The sequence below is a fragment of the Cetorhinus maximus genome, chromosome 11 (assembly GCF_964194155.1).
Source record: "Cetorhinus maximus chromosome 11, sCetMax3.hap1.1, whole genome shotgun sequence".
Lineage (NCBI taxonomy): Eukaryota > Metazoa > Chordata > Chondrichthyes > Lamniformes > Cetorhinidae > Cetorhinus > Cetorhinus maximus.
Genome location: NC_135889.1, coordinates 7917049 through 7943250, shown reverse-complemented (window position 1 = coordinate 7943250; position 26202 = coordinate 7917049). Strand labels below are relative to the sequence as shown.

The following is a 26202-nucleotide window of genomic DNA, read 5'->3' as shown; positions in this document are numbered from 1 at the left end:
TTCCTCTCCTGGAAAGGCTCAGCAAGCCAGGCAACAACTGTGGAAAGGAAAACCGATGTTTTCAGGCCTCTGACCTTTGATCAGAACTGAGGAGGATTAGAAATGTGATGGGTTTTGAGTAAGTGAAAGGGAGAAGTCCAACAGAAGTGAAGGTGTGTGAGAGGGCAGGAGAGATTAAATGAAAGGTTTCTCTCTCAATCACAGAATTGTTACAGTGCAGAAGTAGGCCATTTGGGCCATTGGGTCTGCACTGGCTCTCCGACAGCAATTCACCTAGTGCCATTCCTTGGCCTCCCTGTAACCCTGCAGACTCTTCCTTAAGATTCCCTTTTTGAATGCCTTGATTGAACCTGCCTCCACCACATTGACCATGCATTCCAGACCTTTCCCACTGGCTGCATGAAAAAGTTCCTCTCCTCATGCCTCCATTGCTTCTTTTGTCAATTACTTCAAATCTGTGCCCCCTCATTTCCTACCCTTTCACAAGTGGGAACAGTTTCTCCCTATCTGTCCGGACCGCTCATGATTTTGAATAACTCTATCAAATCGCCTCACGGCTTTCTCCAAAGAAAATAGTTCCAAATTCACCAATCTATCTTAGTAACTGGAGTTCCTCATCCTGAAAATCATTCTCGTGAATCTTTTTTCTGCACTCTCCAATTCCTTCACACCCTAAAGTATGGTGCCCAGAACTGGATGCAATACTCCAGCTGAGGCCAAACTAGTATCATACATAAGTTTAACATTAGCTCCTTGCTCTTGTACTCTATATGCCCCTATTAATAAAGCCTAGGATACTGAATGCTTTGTTAACCATTCCCTCAACCTGCACTATCACTTCAATGACTTATGCACATATACAGCCAGGTCCCTCCCTGCACCTGTTTTAGAGTTGTATCCTTTATATTATCTCTCCATGTTCATGATACAAAAGCCAAAGGGAATGATAACGGGGCAAGTAAAGAAGCAAAAGATGTATAGATGAGGTGTGAATGGCAAGATAGCATCGGGGATGGAGATTATGCTTTCTCCCTTTTTTAAAAGCATTGACTGGTCCGTATTTCTAAATTTCTTTGTGTGCCTCTCTGCACCTCTCCCTCTCTGTGTGTAATTGTCTGTCTCTCCCTCCCACTTTCAGCATTTGAATTTTTTTCTTTGGCGTGTTGGGAAAGCAAAGGATGATAGTGCAGAACACCACTAAGGTTGAAGAGAATAAGAGGAAGCTACAGTAAACCAGGAATTAGCACAAAGGAAGTCAAATATTTTGGTCTTATTTTTCACAAAGCCTGTTGAAGTTAGAAGAGCAGGGGCATAAAAGTCCATAGAAGTGTAATTTCCAACGGTCATCATGCAATCAGAGCTAGAATAGCATAAAATTGCACAGCATAGGGATGAGTTGAGATCTTAAAGGGATGATCAAGGCTATGATGTGGGGTGTCTTATTGTACGGGGCTGACCCATGGACCTGGAGAAAAGCGGACATCCAAAGACTAGAAAGTTGTGAAATGTCCTGGAGAAGGATGGAGTGGGTCAGTTGGAGAGAACACGAGAGCAATGGAGTAGTTCTCAGGATGGTGGAGGAGGAAAGATCGTTAGTCAACATCATCAAAAGGCAACAAGGTTGGATTGGCCATATTCTAAGGCATGAGAACTTGCTGAGGGAGGCGATTGAAGGAAGATTACAGGGATGGAGGCCAAGGGGGAGAAAGAGAATGATAACTTGAAATTGAAAATAGGCTCCTACGAGCAACCAAAGAGGTAAGCATAAGTCTGCAAGGCATGGAGAAATAAGCAGAGTATGTGCTTTTCAGTAGATCACTACTACTTACAGAAGGCCAATCTGGAGTTCAATGCCATTTAAATCTTGTGCAATAGTGCCATCTACAGTTCTGGAAGAGCACAGGTCTTGACCCTTTTTATTTTCCTGGGCATTGGCACTGTTTTAGGATTTCTTGGTGACTGTGTTTCATGATAGAAAGATAAAATTACTTCTTTCATATGCTTGCTCTAAATTTCACCCTCACCCCACCCTGCGTTCTCAAAGGAAAAATGTACATTTATATAGTGCCTTGAAGCACTTACACTTTACAACCAGCAGCTGCTTCAAAAGTACTCTGGCTAAAAAGCACTTTGGGCATACTACGGTCATGAAAGGCAGTACGTAAGTGCAAACTTTTCTTATAACTCAAACTTTTCTTATAACTCAAACTCTGGACACTACAGATGAGTCTCGGTCCATTCCATCGATTTGTAGGTTACTTCGCTCCTTATGAGAAAAACTGAACTCATTTTTTAAAAAAAACTTGCATTCATATAGCACTCTTCAAGACCACTGGGTGCCTCAAAGCGTCTTACAGCCAAAGAAATACTTTTTAAAGTGTAGTCGCTGTCACAACGTAGGAAAGACAGCAGCCAATTTTGCATTTAGCAAACTCACACAAACAGCAATGTAGTAATGACCAGGTAATGCTTTTTTGTGGTGGTGTTCGAGGGGGGAAAATATTGGCCAGGACACCGGGGATAATTCCACTGCTCCTCTTCGAAATAAGTGCCGTGGAATCTTCCCCATCCACCCTCGGTTTAATGTCTCATCCGAAAGATGACACCTCCGCCAGTGCAGCACTCCCTCGGCCCAGCAGTGTGTGTGTCAGGCTGGATGCTCTAGAACCTTGAATTCTGAACCTTAGAAATCAGAGGGGAGAATGCTACCAACTGAGCCACAGCTGACATGGGCACTACTTGAGTTCATTGCCTGGCAAAAGCACTGAACTGCATCTTGGCGGTCGCCTGGTGACAGTTGTGTGTGCCATGCGAGGACTGGTTTGAGATTAGCTGTCATGTTTCCCACCGCTCCCCCACCACCAACACATGGTTTTTGCCTCACATGGAGGAATGCAGTTCTGGACAGAACGCGATCTTGGTTCCATAGTCTCGGCACTTTTTCATTTTAGCTCAGCGACCTGTTTGCTTTGTGCCAACTGTACACATCTTATCAATCCCACTAAGCCATTCAAATTACAGAGAAAGCCAACAACACAAAGATGCAGACCTGCTGAGTTTTTCCAGGTAATTCTGTTTTTGTTTTGGATTTCCAGCATCCGCAGTAGTTTTTTTTGTTTTTAACACAAAGATGCTTCTATATAGCACCTTTAACATCGAATAACATTGTTTAGGTGCTTTATAGGAACGTTTTGGACAAAGTTTAGCACTGAACCACGTGAGATATTAGGGCAGGCGAACAAAAACTTGGTCAAAATGGTAGGCTTTAAGGGACAATGTCATGGGTAAGATTGAGAGAGAATCCCAGAGCTTGGGGACCAGGCAGCCGAAGGCAGGGCTTTCAATCGTGGGTAAAGGAAACCTGGAATGTCCGAGAGTCCAGAATTGGAGAAACGCTGCTCTCAAGAGTTTTGGGGCTCGAGGACATTACAGAGATGGGTGGGGGGGTGGATGGATTTAAACGCAAGGATGAGAATTTTAAATGAAGGCATCACTGGACAGGGAGCCATGGTAAGTCAGCAAACACAGGGGTGATGGGTGAACAGGGCTTGGTGCAAGTTAGGATATGGTTTCGGAGCTTTGGATTAACTCAAGTTGATGAAGGGAGGCTTGCCAAGGGAGCACTGGAATAGCCAAGTCTGCAGGTGACAACGGTGTTAATGGTCAGTGTTAGTTTTGAGCCCATGGCTGCTGGATGTGGTTCAAAAGCAGGACCATGAAGATGCTACAATGTCCAGACAGACAGCATAAGCTAGGGGTTCCTTTGTAGTGAGCCCTGGTGGGAAGTGCACACGCTCCTTGAGTGAGGGTAAGAACAGGCTCTGCCGCGATGCCTCCACAGTCGAATAACTAACACACTCTCAGCCTCCGATATGGTGACCTGATGCCTGACGTGTTTGTTTTTTTTTTGCATCGTGCCCCCTGGCATGAGTCCAAACCTTGAAGAATCAAGGGGAGAAGTGACAAAGGGAGTTTGGTGACTGAAGGGTTAAAATGAAAGCCTTCCTGACTGGAGATGAGTGGGCTGGGACTCACAGCCAAGCTAGTAAATCTCCAGCTTTCAGTTTCGTTCCTAGGATTCCATGTCACCACCACCTCTTGTTTGAAAAGGAGAAAATAAAAAGGGGGGAGGAGGAAATGTCGGAACTGACAGTGACAGAATTCAGCCTCAAGAGCCTCTGTGCCAACGATGGGTCCCTGACCTACACCACCATCCGCAGGGAGGCTGCTGACCGTCTCGGGGTCCCTGGGCAGGACATAGACCGAGCCCTGCGCAACACTCGGCACTTCGCCTTGGCGAGGGGGTCTGGAGCCCGGGGGTCCAGCCTGACTCCGGACAGCCTGCTCATCGCTGTCACCTCGGTCAGGCTGTGCCAGAACTACCCGAGCAGGGGCTGCGAGGACTGCGCCAAGTTGCACTTGTGTCGCCGCTTTGTCTACGACGACTGTCGGCCAAACAAAGCCAAGTAAGTGTGAGTGTGTGTGGGTGTGAGTGAGTGTGGAAGTGAACTCTTCTCCCTGAGGAACGATATTTACCCCCCAGCCCTCTTTTGTTTTTTTCAATAATTTATATAGATTCTTCTTTTCCCACCTATTTCCATTATTTTTTAAATCTACAACTAATACCTTGTCAGTCTTTCCACCCCACCCCCACTAGAGCTGTAACTCTTGTAGAGTTAAAACAATTAACTAAATTAACAATAACAAGGGAGAAATCAAGCACAGCCCCTAAGTCAGGTCAGCTGTAAAATCAAGGAAAAACTTTAAAGGAACCTTACAAACATCAAACCAAAATGCGATTAAAGGGGTCAACAAAACACCCCAGTCCCCGCGGCGCCCACCGGGCACGGAAGGCCTCGATGGTGCCGGCAGACACCGCATGCTCCCTCTCCAGGGACATCCGGCCGCCCTTGAGTGTCCTGCCACCCATTCTTAATTAGCACTTTTCTTAGATAATATCACCACCTTCAACACCTCTTTGATCCTTTTGTCTGTGACATCTTTTGATTATCTGCTCCTATCACTGCTTGCTTGTCCCTACAACCACCCCCCCCCACCCCTCAACTTCTCCCCCCACCTTAAACCAGCTTATATTTCACCCCTCTCCTAACTATACTTCAGTTCTGTTGAAGGGTCGTGTTGGACCCGAAATGTCGACTCTTTTCTTCTCCACCGATGCTGCCAGACCTGCTGAGTTTTTCCAGGTAATTCTGTTTTTGTTTTGGATTTCCAGCATCCGCAGTAGCTTTTTGTTTTTATCTCTGTGTTTATCCACCTGCCTGGTCTGCAAGTCCAAACGTTGCAGAGGCCTTTTAGCCTTTTTTCATTTGTCTCCTAAGGGAGTCCAATGTCCAACAAGCTGTTTGTGCAGTTTATGCTGGCTCCCGTAGACCAGAAGATCCAGTTATCACCTGGCACACAGGCATTGGGTGGGGTTTGTCCCTATTTAACTTTGGGAATGTGCTCACAGGATAGTTACGCCGCGGATTGAGGCCGTTCAGCCTGTCGAATCTGTGCCAGCTCCCTGCAAGAGCAGCCCAGCTAAGGCCCACTTCCCGACTTTCTTCCCTTTCGGACGCTATTCCAATTTGTTTTTTGTTTTGGAAAGCCGTGATTGAACCTGTATTCCCGATCCTAACCACTTGCTGCTTTTTTTTTTAAAACAAAAAAAAAACAGATTTTTCACACGTCACCATTAGTTCTTTTGCCATTTATCTTTTAAATCTTTGTCCTCTGGTTTGTGACTCTTCCACCCATGGGAACAACTTTTCTCTATCTACTCGGTCCAGACCCCTCTCAACCTTCTCTTCTTAAATCCCAGATTCTCCAATCTATCCACATAACTGAAGTCTTTCATTCCCAGAACACGTCTGAAAGATCTTTTCTGGACCCCCCCACCTCTAAAGCCTCCATACCTTTTCCAAAAGTGCAGTCCCCAGAATTGGCCACAATATTCCAGTTGAAACCGAACCAGAGTTTTGTACAGGTTCACCATAACTTCCTCGTTTTTGCACGCGATGCCCCTTATATATAAAGCCCAGCATCCTGTAACCCTTATTAACCACTTCCTCAACCTGTCCTGCCACCTTCAATGATTGGTGTACATATATCCCCCCACCAGGCCCCTCTGTTCCTGCACCCCCTTTAGAATTGTATCCTTCATTTTATACTGCGCCTCCGCGTTCTTCCCACCAAAATGTATCACTTCATGCTTCTCTGTGTCCAATTTCCTCTCTCATGCCTCCCCTTTCACCCAGCCCGTCTCTATGTCCTCTTGAAGTCTGTCACGAATCCTCCTCACGGTTCACAACGCTTCCAAGTTTTGTGTCATTTTGAAATTGTGCCCTGTATACCCAGGTCTCAGTCAATGCCGAATACGCCAGCCACTAGCCACATGTGGCTAATTAAGAACCAAGATGTGGCTCGTTGCATTTCTGCTCAGTAGATCCAAAAGGAGACTATGATTGGGGCTGGTGATCTCAAAACTCGGGTTGGCATGGCGTATACATGTGAACATTAGCCCTCTTGTGCACTTGTTAAAAGAGCGTGACAAAAAGCAGAGCGTGCAAGTGCTTTTTTTTTAATCGTTATGAGTTACATTCTTGGTCACTGAGTGGCGGTAGATGTGGAAGTGTATTTGCATATATGATGTACAAGTATCTGCATTGTGTGGCGTCATGTAAAATATTTCACTAAAATCAGCAGGCTTAAACAGTGCCACTGTAGCCACACCCCTGTGACGTCACCACTTTCTATTGGGCAACACTGGTCTAAGTTATTAATATGTATCAAGAAAAGCAATGGACTGAGTATCAACCCCAGGGAACCCACTGTGTGCCTTCCTCCAGCCTGAAAAATAGCCATTCACCACTGCTCTCTTTTCCCAATCACTTAGCCTTCTTCGTATCCGTGCTGCTGTACTGTCCCTGTAATTCCACGGGCTTCAACTTTGTTGACAAGCCTGTCATGTGGCACTTCATCAAATGCCATTTGGAAGTCCATAGAGACCACATCAATTGCATTATCCTCATCAACCGTCCGTTACCTCAACAATAAACGCTATCAAGACGGTCAAACACGATTTGCCTTCGACAAATCCATGCCGACTTTCCTTCATCAATCTAAATTTGTCCAAGCGGCTGTTAATTTTGTCCCAGATTATCACTTCGAAAAGCCTTCCCACTGCCAAGGTCAAACTGGTCGGCCAGTAGTTGCTGGGTCTACCCTGACACCTTTTTTTTTGAAACACCTCTGTAGGAGACCGAATATCATCCATGTGGCACCTTAGACTCTCACGGCTTCCAAACACTTCAGCCATCTCTCTTGCGCCTGCCTGCTAGCGTTACCAGGGCTGAGCAAAGGGGGATGGATATACGTGGGGCTGTTTTGATCCAGTCTACGGAATTTTGCTCTCACCCATCCATCGTTTGTGGGATCGCCTAACCCTGTTGCAAGACTAGCACAGTAAACTTGTGGTGAGCATCTCGGGCTACAGGGTGATAGATGGGGTGCGTTATAAGGCTCTAACTGTAGCTCCCTTTCACACCGCAAGTCACAGGGCAAATATTAAACCCAGCTAAGGTTATGTAGGTTTCCTGAACATCCTTTTATTTGTTTCAGGAAGCCCTGCTCAAATTCTCATGACCTCCAGTCCCCTCACAATCAGGCCATCTTGAGTAACAATGGACTTCGCAACCTGGACATTAAAGAACTGCGTCAACTGCTCCTGCAGAATGACCCCACCCTGCTCCCTGAGGTAGGATTCAAAAGGAGGAGGATGAAGGGGGGGAGCCTCGCGGAGGTTGTAAGTTTAAATAGTGACGATCGGTGCGATGAATCAGGGATAATGCTGCAGATTAAACTCTGGCACCTGGTTAAGGTTTAAACAAGCGAAATTTAGGACGGGCAACAATTCGGGTGCAGCTTTGTCTTAAAGGGGGAGGACCATCTGAGAAGACAACGTCCTCTTTGGAGGTCGCATTGGACAGGGCATTGAAGCATCAAGTAAATGAACGCTGCCCCATGCAGATTAGTTTACAACGTTTCTCAGATTGGACCATGTTGGGGGTTGCCGCATAAAGTAATCAGCCTGGTTCCGGCTGGGACGAGGAATCGTTCTTCTATTCTTTCATGGGATGTGGGAGTCGCTGGCAAGGCCAGCATTTGTTGCCCATCCCTAAATGCCCTTGACCTGAATGGCTTGTGAGGCCATTTCCAGAGGGCTGTTCAAGAGTCTACGACACTGCCGTGGGTCTGCCAGACTGGACTGGGTCAGGACGGCAGATTTCCTCCCCCAAAGGGGTATTAATGAACCAGATGGGTTTTTACAACAATCGGTGATATCCTCGACATTGGAGAGGCCAAACGCAGACTGGGTGACCGCTTTGCGGAACACCTTCGGTCTGTCCGCAATCATTACCCAGACCTCCCTGTCGCTTGCCATTCCAACGCTCCACCCTGCTCTCATGCTCACTGTTACATTCCAGATTTATTTAATTGAATTTAGATTCCACCAGCTGCTGTGGTGGGATTTGAACACGTGTCCCCAGAGCATTAGCCTGGGGCCCTGGGTTACTAAAACAAGAATTGCTGGAAAAACTCAGCAGGTCTGACAGCATCTGCGGAGAAGAACACAGTTAACGTTTCGAGTCCGTATGACTCTTCATCAGAACTAAAGAGGAATAGAAATGTGGTGAAATATAAGCTGTTTAAGGGAGGGTGGAACAGGTGGAGCTGGATAGAGGGCCAGTGATAGGTGGAGGCAATGGAGAGATTGCCAAAGATGTCATAAGCAAAAGGTCAAAGGGGTGTTGACAGTGGTGATAATAGCTGAAGGATGTGCTAATGGTGACATTAAGGGTAGAAAGCAGGATGAGCAAGTGACAGATGGCCCTAGTGGCCATGGTGGTTGACAGGGCCCTCAACCATGTCTGACCCATCTCCCGTGCCTCTGCCCTCACACCTTTCTCTCCCTCCCAGAACCATGATAGGGCCTCCCTTGTCCTCAGTTATCACCCCACCAGCCTCCGCATTCAAAGGATCATCCTCCGCCATTTCCGCCAACTCCAGCATGATGCCACCACCGAACACATCTTCCCTTCACCCACCCTGGTGGCATTCCATAGGGATCGTTCCCTCCGGGACACCCTGGTCCACTCCTCCATCACCCACTACAGCTCAACCCCCTCCCATGGCACCTTCCCATGCAACCGCAGAAGGTGCAACATCTGCCCCATTACTTCCCCCCTCCTCATCATCCAAGGGCCCAAACACTCCTTTCACGTGAAGCAGCACTTCACTTGCACTTCCCTCAATTTAGTCTACTGCATTCGCTGCTCCCAATGCGGTTTCCTCTACATTGGAGAGACCAAACGCAGGCTGGGTGACTGCTTTGCAGAACACCTTCGGTCTGTCCGCAAGCATCACCCAGACCTCCCTGTCGCTTGCCATTTCAACACTCCACCCTGCTCTCATGCCCACATGTCTGTCCTTGGCCTGCTGCATTGTTCCAGTGAAGCTCAACGCAAACTGGAGGAACAGCACCTCATCTTCCGACTAGGCACTTTACAGCCTTCCGGACTGAATATTGAGTTCAACAATTTTAGATCATGAACTCTCTCCTTTATCCCCACCCCCTTTTTGATCCCCTTTTTTCTAATAGTTATTATATTTTTAAAATATATTTATTTTTCTTTTCCCACCTATTTCTATTTTTATTTTTACAATTTATTTCCATATTGTTTTATCTCCACCTTTTAGCCCATTTCTATCATCACCCCCCCGCCGCCGTCACTTGTTTGTCCTGCTTTCTACACCTTAATGTCACCATTAGCACATTCCTTAGATAATATCACCACCGTCAACACCCCTTTGTCCTTTTGTCTATGACACCTTTGGCAATCTCTCCTTTGCTTCCACCTATCACTGGCCTCCTACCCAGCTTAACCTCCTTAAACAGTATATATTTCACCACATTTCTACTTCTCTTTAGTTCTGAAGAAGAGTCATACGGACTCGAAATGTTAACTGTGTTCCTCTCCGCAGATGCTGTCAGACCTGCTGAGTTTTTCCAGCTATTTTTGTTTTTGTTTCAGATTTCCAGCATCCGCAGTATTTTGCTTTTAATCTCTGGGTCACTAGTCCAGTGACATTACCAATACGCCACCATCTCCCCCACATCATGGTGTTGAAGCGATCAGAGTTGTGTGAGGCAGGCTAAATGCACTGGAGGAGCTTTTCCATCTGCCATTGTTCGTATCACTGGAGTGGAGGTGTTGCTGAGTAGCAACAAGGTGCTCTCCAACAGAGACGGTGGAAGAACTAATTCATGATTATTTATTATTTAATTATTAAATCAAAATTACCTTTAGGCTCCACTATTCCAATGCACCTCCCACGTTCTACCCTCCGTAAATTTGAGGCCATCCAAAATTCTGCTGCCCCTGTCTTGACTCGCACAAAGTCCCGTTCACCTATCACCTGCTGTGCCCACCGATCCACATCGGCTCCCAATTCTCACCCTGTTCTTCTCAGATCCCTCCCGGTCCTCGCCCCTCCCTATCTCTGCAATCTGCTCCAGCCCCACGACCCTCTGAGATACCTGCGCTCCCCTAATTCTGCCCTCTTGTACATTACCGATTCTAACCGCTCCACCATTGGTGGCCGTGCCTTCAGTTGTCAAAGCCCCAAACTCTGGAATTCCCTCCCTACGCCTCTCTGACTCTCTCCTTCACTTTCCCCCCCTTTAAGGCGCTCCTTAAAACCGACCCCCTTTGACCAAGCTTTTGGTCAGCTGACCTAACGTTACCTTATATGGCTCGGTGTCACACTTTGCTTTCCAACGCTTCTATGCTGTCGAGATATAAATTGTTGTTGTTACTTCCTTTAAAGTCTCTGCTTGGTCAGGACTAAGGTGGGAGTCACAAGAGTTGACAGGCATCATAGGAAAAGATGGTGGACATAGGCAAGCCAAACCTCCTAGATGGAGGAAGGCAACAAACAATCAGGAGATGAGATGACAGACGATCTTCTCTTTTCAGGTCTGTGCCTTTTACAACAAGGGGAACGCTCCCTATGGCTCTTGCATCTACAAACAGAATTGCAAAAAACTTCACATCTGCCTTCAGTTTGTCCTGGGGGCCTGTGCACTTGGGGACCAGTGTGAGCGATCCCACAGCTTCCTGGAAAGCCGGACTCTGCTGGAGAATTGCAGATTGAACATCGAAATGATCTGTGACCTGCCGTCTGTTTATCGTAACATCTGCGAGATCAGGAGAAAGGAGGCGAACAAAGGTGGGGAATAAAAAGCACAGTTTTGCTTTTCGTTGAATTTTCACTTTGTTTGATTCTCTCACCCTACCACACCCACCACCACCCCATCCTAAGAGGTTTGTCATCCGTGGCTCAGTTGGTAGCACCCTCACCTTTATATACGATGGCTATGGGTTTGAGTTCCACTCCAAGAACCCGTAACATATGCTGACCCTTCAGTGCACTACTGAGAGAGTGCTGCACTGCTGGAGGTGACGTCGTTTGGTTGAGACATTAACCTGAGGCCTCATCTGCCCCCTCAGGAGGGATAAAATATCCTATTGCACCAGTTCAAAGAAGAGCAAGGGAGTTATTCCCAATGTCCTAACCAATATTTATCCATTAACCAAACCCACTGTCACGCCACTGTGTTTGTGGGATCTTGCTGTGTGAAAATTTGGCTGCCGTGTTTCCTATGTTATAACAGTGACTCCACTTCCAGAGTAACTAATTTGCTGCAAAGCGCTTTGGTCATGAAAGGCGCTACACAAATGCAAGTCTTCCTTTTCTCTCACCTGGCCTATAGGAGAGAGATTTCGCACCCTCACTGAAAATGCTTCGATTGTTAACCCTTCAACTATTCTGGTTCTTGTTTTTAATGCAGCCACCGTCCTTACGCTCCTCACGTTGCTGCCCAGGGCAGTCAAGGGGTGGGGGTTTCATCATAGTCAAGCTTGTGTGAATAGTTAAAAGGGAAAGGGTTGGCCTGACGGAGTTTACGATCTGCTTTCCCAGTTGGTTGGGCGAGCGTTGTAACTTACAAAGCCCCATTTACCCAGCGGCACTGCCTCCATCTGGGTGTTTTCACCAGAGGGCCGATGAGGTGTAGAGCAGTTGGTGCCCTGCTCAAAGCTTTATGCTAGTACGAAGCCAGCGGCATTCAAGGTTATTAGGGCCATCGGCCACTAGCTTGCTTCCCTTAATGTCCCCATTAGCACATCCTTTAGATAATATCACCACCCTTTGTCCTTTTGTCTATGACATCTTTGGCAATCTCTTCTTGGCCTCCACCTATCACTGGCCCCCTATCCAGCTCTACCTGTCCCACCCCCTTCTACCAGCTTATATTTCATCTCATTTCTACATGCCTTAGCTCTGATGAAGGATCATACGGACTTGAAATGTCAACTGTATCCCTCTCTGCAGATGCTGTCAGACCTGCTGAGTTTTTCCCAGGTATTTTTGTTCTAGATTCCCAGCATCCGCAGTATTTTGCTTTAATCGTGGCTTTTATCGAGGTTACTTCAGAAGCTCTTCTATCACAAAGGGCAGAATGCAGTAGAGCTTTCATTTTCATTCCGTAAGCTAAGGAAAGACCTGCATTTTGCAACGTATTGTAACTATTTGTACACTGAAACGCTCATAATCGTGCAATCCTTTTATGATTTTATAGTTTGCTTTAATTTTAACGATTGCCTATAACTGTTACAAATTACAATTACTTGTTTTATTTGTACCATCACCGCAATCCCACACCTGCTCCCCATGATAATTTTTCAATAAGCCGATTATCTATCCCTCCGACCCCGCGTACGATTCCCAGTCGAGCGCTTTCCCATTGATCCCAGCCCTCTTCACTATCTCTCAACTGAGACCAGTCTGGCCAACTCTGTTCGGACCAAATCCCCGGAGGTGCCGTCACCTGACGGCCAGCCTCTAACTGCCCCACCCCCACAGTTCCTGCCATTGGTCACTCAACGTGCCCTCCCACCGCCCGCAGTGTACCTCCTTCCTGCACCAATCAGAAAGCAGACCAGCCGGCTGGTTGATGATTGTCGGTCAATCAGCCTTCACTCCCGTGTCTGGTATAAACCAAGGTGGTGAAAGACCATTTGAAGAGGGTAAATTTTGAATGCCTTGATGATTTTACTCCTGGGATCTCCCTGAGCGTTGTTCTCGAGACTAGCCTTTCATTCCTGAGGACTCCAGGACAGCTCTGGCGTTTATATTGTGCCTTTCGTGACCACCAAACGTCTCAAAGTGCTTATAGCCGATGAAGTACTCTTGAAGTGTAGTCACTGTTGTAATGTAGGAACCGTCGCAGCCAACTTGCGCACAGCAAGATCCCACAAGCAGCAATGTGAAAATGAGCGGATAGCCCGTTCTTGCGATGTTGATTGGGTGATAAATATGGGCCAAGGGATAACTCCCCGGCTCTTCTTCAAAATAGCGCTGTGCGACCTTTTAGGTCCACCTGAGAGGGCAACACCTCGGTTTAACATCTCACCTGAGAGGGAAGCACCTCTGACAGTGCAGCACTCCCTCGGTACGGCACTGGAGTGTCAGCCTGGATTTTTGTGTTCAGGCCCTGGAGTGGGACTTGAACCCGGAACCTTTTGATTCAGAGGTGAGAGGGGTCCTAATGAGACACGACTGACCCACAGGAGGTTAACTGGCAACACTAATTCAAGCCTCTTTGGTTTGTTCACTTGGTTTCATTTGTAATCAGCTAGAGAATATAAATGCATTCCTTTGGTTACCTGTGCTCTTTACCTGAAACAAAGACAATTAGGAAGAATAAAAGAGAAGCAAACTATTTAAACGGTGAGAGATTGCAGAGCTCTGAGGTGAAGAGGGATCTGGGTGTCTTAGTGCATGAATCACAAAAGGCTAGTAGGCAAATACAGCAGGTAATTAGGAAAGCCAATAGAATGTTGTCATTTATTGCGAGGAGAACTGAACACAAAAGTAGGGAGGTTATGGTTCAGTTGTACAGGGCAATAGTGAGACCACATCTGGAGTACTGTGTGCAGTATTGGTCTCCTTATTTAAGGAAGGATGTAAATGTAAATGCATTGGAAGCAGTTCAGAGGAGGTTTACCAGACTAATACCTGGAATGGATGGGTTGTCTTATGAGGAAAGGTTGGACAGGTTAGACTTGTATCTTCTGGAGTTTAGAAGAGTAAGAGGTGACTTAATTGAAACCTTTAAGATCCTGAGGGGTTTTGACAGGGTGGATGTGGAGAGGATGTTTCCTCTTGTGGGAGAATCTAGAGCTAGGGGTCACTGTTTAAAAATAAAGGGTCGCTCATTTAAGGGAGCGATGAGGAGAAATTTTTTATCTCAGAGGGTCGTGAGTCTTTGGAATTCTCTTCCTGAAAAGGTAGTGGAAGCAGAGTCTTTGAATATTTTTAAGGCAGAGGTAGATAGATTCTTGGTAAGGGGGTGATAGGTTATCGGGAGTAGGCGGGATGCAGATTTCAGGTTACTGTCAGATCGGCCATGATCGTATTAAATGGCGGAGCAGACTCGAGGGGCTGAATGGCCTACTCCTGCTCCTTGTTCATATGTAATTACATCCTGACACCAGCTGAACTTTTAATTGGGGGCTATTGTTTGATTCTTTAGTTACTGAATCCCGGCCAAGCAACAGCTTGATATTAAAATTCGCATCCTTGTTTTCAACTCCGTCCATGACCTCAGCCCTCCCTATCTCTGTGATCTGCTCCTACAAACAATGTTCTGAGGCCTCTGCACCACTCTGATTCTGGCCCCTTGTGCATTCCCGGATTTAATCGCTCCTCTAATGGGTGGCCGTGCCTTCAGTTGCCTGGACCCCAGGCTCTAGAATTCCCTCCTTGCACCTCTCCGCCTCTCTACCTCACTTCCCTCCTTTAATACATTCCTTAAAACCTACCTCTTTGACAAAGCTTTTGGTCATCTGACCTAATATTGCTTTTTGTGCCTTGGTGTCACCTTAAGACATCTTATTATGTTAAAGGTGCTAATTGAATATAAGTTGTTGAGTGACAGTTGAAGGCCCTTTAAGTCTCATTCGATTCAGTGAGACATTATATCTCACCTCCCTAGACTTTGATCTAGCTTAACAACGTTAAAATTGACTTTTCTCTCAATCTTCATGTATCTTGGCTGATTGATCTTTTTCCTCATTATCAGTGCCCTGCACAGTTTTGTCAGGAGACGTAAAGACTGAGTGACTGCTTAGCTTTTGAATTTGTAGCTCGTGCTGTTTAACCATGTTCATGATTGATGTCTCTGGTAGCTTGATGCCTGGCGTTGCGTGTTTGATCTGCCATGTGCTTTTACCAGAATGGCACCAGGGACGAGGGGGCTTCAGTTACCTGGGGAGACTGGGGAAGCTGGGATTGTTCCCCTTGGAGCAGAGAAGGTTAAGGGGAGATTTAATAGAGGGGTTCAAAATCATGATGTGGAGTTAATAAAGAGAAACTGTTTCCCAATGAGAAAAGGCCAGTAACCAAGGGAGAACAGATTTAAGATAATTGGCGAGAGAACCAAAGAGAAGGTGAGATTTGTTTTTTTACACAGCACGTTGTTACAATCTGGGATGTACTGACTGAAAGGGTGGTGGAAACTGAGTCAATAATAACCCAAAAAGAAACTGGATAAATATTTAAGAAGGAACAATTTGCAGCGTAATATAAGGCTCTGGTACACACAGGGTACCACCCGTACATTGTTGTAAGAGAGCACATGACTCGCACTCAGGGTCAGTCCAGGGTTGCTCAGAGCTGTGTGCACTAGCAAGCATGAAGTTAGTCCCTAGCTTCTACCCTTTACTGTATATTTGTAAATAGCTCTAAGAGTCAATAAAGACTTACAGTTAACCTACGTATGACTACGAAGGCTTCTTCAGACCTACCGAACTGTAGCCAACACCCTACAACACAGGGATAGGGCTAAAGAGCAGGGGAGTGGGACTAATTGAATAGCTCTTTCAGACAGGCACAGGCACAATGGACAGGATGGCCTTTTTTTGTGTACGATGAGTCTTATGTTGTTCCAGTTGTTATGCTCTGCATTCACCAATCATAGTGCAAAGAAAAACATGATCTCTGTATTTCTTAACATGTGATCTCTGTATTTCATTCCAGTTAAGGGGCCAGCACCCAGCCTCTCCCCCAGTGACCCCAGCAATAACGTGGGGAGTCAGGAGATCTGCTTGTTCTTTCTGAGGAAGCACTGTTCCTTTAAAGGTACTGAGACCGCAGGTGGTTGACGTGTTGGAAAGGGGAATAGATTTGGGCGGGAAAGATTATTCTAAGCCTTTGAGTTTTAGGTTATGAGGAGGGGCCAGCAGCTTGTTGTCGAGAGCTCTGGACAAGTTATAATGGACTCGAAACGTTGCCTCTGTTTCACAGATGCTGCCAGACTGGCTGAGATTTTCCACCAAGATTCAACCCTACTGCCTCTGTTTCACAAGCCCATTACTCAATGGGGAAGGAAGAGCTTTACTCTAACCTCCAGTGCATCTTATCTAGTTTGACCCAGAACTCTCCAGTTTCGTGCTCACAGTCTAACTTACAGTTGTTATATCCGCAGCAACTTTCTCATTTTAAAGACTAGAGTCTCCCCATTCAATCTTCTCCCCATTAAAAAGGTCTTCCCTTTATCCATTTGTGGCCCATCACTGCTGCCACCATGTTATATGTTGGTTGGTCTAGCTTCAGAATGATCACTGAGACGTTTGTATGTCCAAACAATAATTGCTTTATTATACACAACTGAATCATGTATAGCTATCCATGACTAGGTGTTACACTGCTGAAGCCATAAACATTCTCCCCCTCGGATCCTCACCATGTGGTCTCTTACATCATTATTATGGGGGGTGCTACTTACACGGTCCCACACATTAACCCTTACAAACCCTAATACTGAAAGACACCCCAAAGCGCTTCACAACCAACGAAGTACTTTTGAAGTACTTTTGTAACACAGGAAAGGCGGCAGCCAAATTGTGCACAGCAAGATCCCACAAAAAGACAATGAGCTAATGACCAGACCGTCTGTTTTAATGAAGTTGATTGAGGGATAATTATCGACCAGGGCACTGGACAACCTTTCCGGTTCTCCTTTGAAATTGTGCCATAGCCACTTTTACATTAAAACAAAGAATCTTGGAGCTCGCCAGATTGATAGGGGTAAAGAAGGCCAATCTGCACATCTTGACTTAACTAGAAATAGAAGCATGGAGACATAGAAAGATTTACAACTCAGTAGGAGGCCATTTGACCCATTGTACCCTTTCCAGCCAGTCTAATCCCACCTTCCAGCTCTATGTTCATAGCCCTGTAGGTTAGCACACCTCGAGTGCAAATCTCAAGTGTTCTTCTTCAAATGTGATGAGGATTTCTGCCTTTTACTGCCCTTTCAGACAGTGAGTTCCAGATCCCCACCACCTTCTGGGTGAAAAAATTACTCCTGCGTTCCCCTCTAATCTTTCCACCAATTGCTTTAAATCCATGTCCCCTGACATCGATCTTATTGACCTCTCTGCTAAAGGAGACAGATCCTGGCACACCACCCTGTCAAGGCCCCTTTGTAATTTTATACATCTCAATTAAATCTCCCCTCAGCCTTAGCCTGTCCGATCTTTCTTCATCGCTTAAGTTCTCCAGTCCTGGAAACATCCTGTGCAGATCTCCCCTGCACCTTCTCTAGTGCGATCACATCCTTCCTGTCATGTGGTGACCAGAACTGTACACTGTACTCCAGCTGTGGTTAACTAGTGTTTTATGCCATTCTAGCATAACCTCTGTATCCATAAGCCTTCTTGACCACCCTGTCTACCTGTTCAGTTGCTCCAGAAATCTGTGGACATTCACTCCCAGGTCCCTCTGTTCCTGTACACTGTTTTCAAATATCAAATTATCGCTATGTGCAGAGGTGTCTGTCTGCTTGATGTCACCTAGGCAACTAAGGGCAGACCTTTGGGTTTATTTGCTTACGCAATAGCTAACTTTGTGATAGGCTATTGCTGTTTTGCATGGCATTGATCCAAGTAACCTATCCCTTCATTTGTCACCTAAGTATTAGGTTACTACTTTCACAACTTCTGTCTGTGGTGATACTAGTGCTTTCCTTCGTGATGACAGCAGTCTACACTCGATAGAACGGTCATCACCGTGGGCTATCCCTCCATTCGAGGATGACCTCTACTCCAGGTTGAGGGTTTCTTCAATGGCTCTTCCTGCCATTGAACAGGCCAATTTCCGACCCAGAGATCTTTCAGCACACGAGGCCGGGAATCCAATGAGGTAGTGGGATCCGGAGGACGGGGTTTGCTTCCTTTTCCTCCCTCCTCTGCCGCCGCTCTGCCCCATCGGTTCAAGTGTTGGGACTCAAAGCGCGGACGCAGCTTGATGGACCCAAGTTGTGGCCATCCTGAGCGATTGGTAGCGAGCTCCTCGCAGTCATGAATGTCGATGCTGCTGCTCTTCAAGGATGTTACATTTCTGCTCATTACTACCAGTTATTGAGTATACCCTCGCCTTGTTTGTCCTCATCAAATACATTACCTCACACTTTCCCCGGAGTGAGTTCCATTTGCCACTTTTCTGCCCACCTGACCAGTCCATTGATATCTTCCTGCAGTCTACAGCTTTCTTCTGCACTATAAACCACACGGCCAATTTCTATGTCATCTGTAAACTTCTTAATCATACCCTCTACATGTAAGTCTAAATCATGGATGATGTGCCACACTAACCCTTCTGGGCCCTGCGGAACCCCCTGGAAGCAGCCCACAAAAAACATCCAGTGGCCGTAATCTTTGCCTCCTGCCGCTGAGCCAATTTTGGATCCAACTTGCCATTTTCCCTTGGATCCCATGAGCTTTTAATTCCCTGACCAGCCTGCCTTGCGGGACCTTGCCAAGAGCCTTGCTAACACCCACTAGGCAACATCAAATGCATTACCCTCATGGACCCTCCTCGTTACCTCCTCAAAATAAATTCCATCCGGCCAGTCAGGCACGACCTTCCCTTAATAGATCCTCGTCCACGCTGATTAATTCACGTCCGTTGAAGTGCAAATTTACACTGTCTCTCAGAAACTCTCCCAGTAATCTTCCCATCGCCAAGCTCAGGCGAACAGTTCTAAAATTACCCGGTCTGTCTCTTTCTCCATTTTTAGCAGCTGCACAAGGTTAGCAGCGTGGGGAGACGGCGGCGCAGTGGTAATGTCACTGGGCTAGTAATCCAGAGGCCCAGGCTAATGCTCTGCGGGCGCGGGTTCAAATCCCAGGCTGCCAGCTGGTGCGATTTGAGTTCTGTTAATAAATCTGGAATTATAAAGCGAGTCCCAGCGATGGTGACCATGAAACTATCGTCGATTGTTGTAAAAACCCATCTGGTTCACTAATGCCTTTTAGGGGAGGGGAAATCTGCAATCCTTACCCGGTCTGGCCTACATGTGACTCCAGACCCACAGCAATGTGGTTGACTCTCAACTGCCCACTGAAATGGCCTAGCAAGCCACTCAGTTCAAGGGCAATTAGGGATGGGTAACAAATGTTGGCCTTGCTGGCGTGAGCCACACCCTACGAAGGAATAAAAGGGAACAAAAGTCCTCTGGCACCATTCTCGTAGGCAGAGCAGATTGGAAATTGCTTCCACTATTTCTTCAGCAGCCTGGGATACATTTCGTCCGGGCCTGGTTATTTATCCACTTTCAAGGATGCTAAACACATTATCTATCTAGAAGGACCTTAAAACTCCCGCACCAAAGCATCCAGCTGTTTGTCTAATGATTCCAGGAGTTTTGCCCGCAGTACTCCAGTCCATTCCAGATGTTGGTCACTCTTTGTAAGAAGAACTTTCTAACATCTGTCCAAATTTCACCACTTTGACCCTTTGTGCCCACATCCGAAGGCCACAGTTTGGTCCGAAGTTGAGTTGTAGACCCACCTGTTCTATATCCCCCGTATACCCTGCATTTCTGTATAAGACACTCAGCAACAATGCGATACATGCGGATGGTCTCTTTGTGCTATGGAGTGGCTTCCAGCGGAAGCGGCTCCTCAATTTTCATGCAGCCTTCCAGCACAGAAGGAGGCCATTCAGCCCGTCATGCCTGTGCCAGCTGTTTGAAAGGGTGCACTTAAGTCTCTGGAATCTCGCTCAACCCATGATCTTCTGGCTAATATTGAAACTGCTAGGCCAAGGCTCACCCCCCCCCTGTTGTGTAAGATGGAGTTTGATTCAGCACTTTTTGCGGATCAGTGAATATTTAAGCAGATCTCCTGCTTGGGCGATTAGCCACATGAGGTAGTCCCGTCCCACATTAGGGTGGATTTTTCCTGGTCGGTAGAAACCCCAGACCTGACCACCTGAATGATGGTTATTTTTCTCTGATCGAGCATCCTACTCTACTTAGAATGGGATCGCACCTGTCAGCTAGCTGCTGGACCTTTTCACCCCAGGAACCTTAGAGGCTTTAAGCTGGGACACGGAAAGGAATTTGAAAAATGTGCAGATGGGAAAGATACCGGCGAATTACCTGGAATAATCTCCCTGTGTATTTGTGTTTCACTCAGATCGGTGTAACCTGATTCACTTCAACCTCCCTTATCAATGGCAGGTTTACAAGGATGGGTGGATAGATCTCCCAGACATGGAGCAGATTGAAAAGGATTACTGCGACCCTAAAATCGTAGGCAGGTAAGCTTGACATAAGGGCACTGAGCAGGGCTGTCTAAGACTTTATATTCCATCACATTTTTACTTCCCTTTAGCTCTGAAGAAGAGTCATGTGGACTCGAAACGTTATCTCTGCCTTTCTCTCCACAGAAGCTGTCCGACCTGCTGAGTTTTTCCAGCTATTTTTGTTTTTGTTTCAGATTTCCAGCATCCGCAGTATTTTGCCTTTATCTGTCTAAGACTTTGCCTTCTCTGACCCAAGTCCTTGTTGCTGGGCTCCTTCTCCTTCGGATTTATTTGTTTAATCTTTATTTACCTTACACGTTCTGCGATATTATACTACGTTACACGGCAGTTATATCATAGAGTTTTGTTAGAGCGTAGATTAAATTATTGCTGAAAAGGGAGACACGTTGCCGAATCTTTTCATCTTGCACTCATCAGGGCAACACAAGAATGCCAAATTTCAAAGGACCACAACAAATTATACTGCAGGAGAGAAAGGTGCTGATTGGTTGGCTAGTCAACTCTGATTAGCTGAGATGTTGTCACAGAAAAAGCAATGGGGAACTATAGGCTCCCCGAGCTCTTTCCTCCCTGTCATATAAATTAATGAGACTTTGAAATTTGCCATTCTTGCATTTGTCCCGATGAGTGCAAGATGAAAAGCTTCGACAATGTCTGTCTTAGCAGCAATATTCAAGTTCTGTACTACCAAGGGACTGTATATTTATAAAATATGATGTCCTATTTTGCCTCATGCCATGCTATCACGTTGCTATATCACATAAGTGTCACATTTCATGAGGTGTACACATCAAAGTTTTATCTAAAATTCGCGTGACTTTCTCTTACCTTCTTCACAGCTAAGGCTCACAGTGTTTCGAGAGATCAGTGGAGATGCAGTTTAATCGCCACGAGAGATGACTTGCATTTATATAGCGCCTTTCATAATTTCAGGGTGTCCCAAAGTGCATTACAGCCACTGAAGTGCTTTTGAAGTCACTGATGTAACTTAGGAAACACGGCAGCCAATGTACACACAAACAGCAACGTGCTAATGACCAGCTATCTGCTTTAGTGATGTTGGACGAGGGATAAACATTGACCAGGACACTGGGGATAACTCCATTTCTCTGCATTGATATAGTGCCATGGGATATTTTAGCTCCAGTTGAAAGAGAAGGTTTTAGCATCTTATCCAAAAAATCCGACAGTGCAGCCCTCCCTCAGTACTGAATTGGACTATCAGTCTGGACTATGGGCACAAGGTTTCTTGAGGTAGGCTTGAACCCAGAGCCTTCTGATTCTGAGACCCAAGCTCTACCACAGAGTCACAGCCACACCAACCTGAGTATTTCGCACATTTCCTGTTTTTATTTCCGATTTCCAGCATCCTCGGTGTTTTATTTTTGTGTGTCGTCTCAAAGGGTCAAAGGGCACATTCCTGTTCCTGAGTCCTACGTTCCTATTCAACACTTTTAAACCTTGCTTCACCTGAGGACCACATTTGGTCTTTGGCTCCCTGCTATGTACAATGCTACAGAATAATTGAATAATAAGGACATACATGTGCTATCGCACACGTGCGCTCACACACACACGTGCACACTCACTTGCACACTCACGCATATGCTTACACATGCACACACGCAAAGGTTTATACAGACGCACACACACATACAATCCTGACACGCACATGTGTGCACACACACCCTCGCACACATACTTGTGTTATGATGTGGCAGATGATGTGTGCCAGGTGGACCAAATCCATAAGGGAAACTCGGTCATGATATCACAACGGTTTTGCAATTTGTATTTATTACGAGATGTGTGCACTAAATTCAGAAGTAATAAGTCCACTTAGAGATTTAAAAAATTAAATTAAAATATTTATTAACAAAATATAAAAGATTTCAAGCACATACATAAGACTACAATTACTACTATAATAGCTCCTAAAATTCCTAATTAACCCTACCTCCAGTTGCACCCCCTTTAAGGCAACGGTCCAAAATAGATTTTAGATTTAAAATAAACTCAGCAAGTTAACACAATACCCTGGACAGTGGAATTCCAAATGGCTTTTCCCCAACTTCAGTTTCGTTATATTGCAGACTCGTACACAAATGCTGGAGGCTTCATTAAGGCTATTTCACACACTCCTGTTAGTTCTTACTTGGGCTTCTGGCACATAACATTTCATTCTGCTGTATATACGTTTCTCACTTTTTAATATGTAAATTCTATTGTTCCATATGACTTTGAAACTGTATCTTCCTCATTATATAAAAACTTTCATGTTGCCCATATTGTCAGTAACCTTTGGGAAAAATAAACACACTCCTTAGCCTTGCTTATCTGGCTAGCTGTAAACAGACTAAGATCCCTTTGAAATCAAAATCTCCCTTCATTTATCTAAAAATGTGAATTCCCGTCACACCTTACATACTAAGCCAGCATCCATGTTTACTCATTAGCATGTCAAGCACCTAGCTTCTTTTGATGATTTAAAGCTTGCAGCCTACTTGACTACAAAATGTAATTAAATCACACACAGATCTAACTATACTTGCCCCATAAACCTACTTCACAATAAACCAGAAAAATATTATGAAAATTATTATACATTCATCACACTTACACATTCAACGCTGATGCTTACATGCACATGCATGCGTGCACACACACATCCTTGCACATGCACTCTCACACTTGTGCACACACACACGCTCACACACACACGCACACACACACACACATACACTTACACACACATTCACACACACACATTCACACACACACACAGGTTCACACACAAGCATGCATGCACAGGGTCACACACACACACGCACTTGCACATACGCTTACACACACAGATGCTCACGCAAACGCTCACGCACACATTCACGCACACATACACATTCACACACACACACATTCACACACACACATACATACATGCTGACACATACACACAGACACCCTTGCAAAAACACTCTCATATGCACATACTGACGTACGCACACTTGTACACACTCAGGTGCACACACATGCTGACACACACCCTCATATGCATGTGCGTGCGCACACACACACTCTCACACACGTTACTCTCTCTCGCGCACACACACATGCTCGCACACATGCTTGCTCGCGCACACACACACTCCTCTCTTTTCCCCCTTTCTAGTACATCTATTAAATATTCCATTACCTTCCAAGTACTGTTGAACTTTGCTTTAATAAACCTCCCATGGGACTAAAAGGTTATATCAAGATTCTTAACAAAGTTGGATCTGGTGATTCGCTGTGTGAGAAAAATAAAGAAATAACCAATTTCAATTGAACAGCATTTTATTGGCATCGGGAGGTGGCCATTCAGCCCATCGTGTATGTACTGACCCCTCTGAAAGAGCTATCCAATCATTTGCACTCCCCTGTTCTTTCCCCTCTTTTGGTACTGTAGTAAGCCAATTCCCTTCTGGCACTCCTTGTCCAGTCTGCTTCCACCATGCTTTCAGGCATTGCAATCCAGATCGGAACAATTCCTGTGTAAAACCCAAATTAGCACCTCTAGTTCCTTTGTTAGGCTGCAGCTCTTTCTGTCTTGTTAACCAGTCCGAGGTACAACATGATTGATTGCCTACCAGAGCTCCTTCAGTAACTTACGCCCTCCCCTTGCTTGTCCTCATCACCAGTCATTTCCTCATTTAATGGTGACTCAATTCAATCTTTTTTTTTTAAGTATTTACTCATGAGATGTGGGTGTCACTGGCTAGGCCAGCGTTTATTACCCATCCCCTAATCGCCATGGGTCTGGAGTCACATGTAGGCCAGACCAAGTAAGGACAGCAGATTGGTTCCCCTAAAGGGCATTGGTGAACCAGATGGGTTTCTACAACAATCTTCTCAAGATTTTGATTGAATTCAATTTAATTGATCTGAGGTGTGGATCGAACCCGGGTCCCTGGAGCTGTGAGGTAGCAGCGTTAACCACTGCACCATCCTGAATATCTAGCTTTCTATTTTGAATTACAACTGAATTGTTTGTTCTCTTTGACAGAGTTGGGCCCCCAGCTGTTAACTTCATGACCATGACTAACAACTTGAACAGAGTGAGGCGTCTGTCCACTGTCTCCTCCGTTACTAAACCTCAGCACTACACCCTGACCACTCAATGGCTCTGGTACTGGCAGGCTAACACTGGAGAGTGGTTCGAGTATGGTAAACAGGTGAGCTTTTAGTTTCCTACATAGAGTTACATTGAGGATATGGAAGGGAACAGGCCATTTGGCCCCTCTGATCTTTGCCGGTCCACATGAGTCTTCACTCACCCTGTCCCATCTCACCCTACCAGCATAGCTTTCTATTCTCTTGCCCCTCATGCACTGACCGGTATCTAGCTTCCCCTTAAATACATCGATGTTATTGGCCTCAATTACCCCTTGTGGTGGAAAATTCCACATTCTCCCCATTCTCCAGGTAAAGATGTTCCTCTTGAGTTGAATTGGATTCATTAATGCTCCTATATCTGTGTCCTCTAGTTTTGAACTCGTCCCACATTTTTTTAAAAATTCTTTCACAGGATGTGGGCGAGACCAGCATTTGTTGGCCCCCCACCCCTAATCGCCCTTGAACTGAGTGGCTTGCCATGTGAAGACATTCTCTATGTCTATCCTATCAAACCCCTTCATAATCTTAAAGACGTCTATAGGGACACATCCCCGCCTTCTCTTTTCTAAAGAACTCCAGCCTGTTTAGTTTTTCCTGATAGTTATCACCCCTCAGTTCTGTTGCACCTTCACCCAGGGTTTCTATATCCTTTTTGCAAAATGCAGACCATATTACTCTTCACTTGCCTGGTTGGGCACCAATCTGCTCAAACTCGACATCATCCAGGACGAAGCGGCCCGATTAATGAACACTCCATCCACCATCCACAAACATTCACTCCCTCCACCACCGACTCACAGTAGCAGCAGTGTGTGTACCATCTACAAGATGCACTGCAGCAACTCTCCAAGGCTCCTTCGACAGCGCCTTCCAAACCCACGGCCTCTACAAATTTAGGAGGACAAGGGCAGCAGATGCATAGGAACACCACCACTTCCCACGTTCCCTCCAAGTCACCCACCACCATGACTTGAACACGTATCACTGCTCCTCTATTGTCATTCTGTCAATATTGAGGCACTCTCTAACATGGTGGGCAGTGGTTCAGGAAAACGGCCCACCACCATCTCATGGGCATCAAGGGGTGGGCAATAGATGTTGGCCTTGTCAGTGTTGGCACCTTATTGAATGGTTTTTTGAAAATCCAAAAACACTATGTTTTGGTTCCCCCTTATTCATTTTACTAGTTACATCCTCAAAAAGCACTTTCCCTTTCATATATCTCTGTCCAAAAAAAAAGAAAGACTTGCATTTATATAGCGTCTTTCATGACGGGTGACTTGATTGAAGTATATAAGATCCTGAATAGTC

General features: G+C 45.8%; 1 protein-coding gene across 1 annotated transcript in view; it reads left to right on the top strand.

Annotated features, from left to right (window-relative positions):
- Positions 1–4105: 4105 nt before the first annotated feature.
- Positions 4106–26202, top strand: part of LOC144686367 (protein mono-ADP-ribosyltransferase PARP12-like) — a 50559-nt gene continuing 28462 nt past the window's right edge. Inside the window, exons 1-6 of the mRNA XM_078551461.1 lie at positions 4106–4466; positions 7621–7756; positions 11040–11292; positions 16165–16266; positions 20610–20733; positions 24782–24950. Of these exons, the coding sequence (XP_078407587.1) occupies positions 4138–4466; positions 7621–7756; positions 11040–11292; positions 16165–16266; positions 20610–20733; positions 24782–24950 (1113 nt within the window). The 5' untranslated portion in view covers positions 4106–4137. The remainder of the gene's footprint in view (positions 4467–7620; positions 7757–11039; positions 11293–16164; positions 16267–20609; positions 20734–24781; positions 24951–26202) is intronic.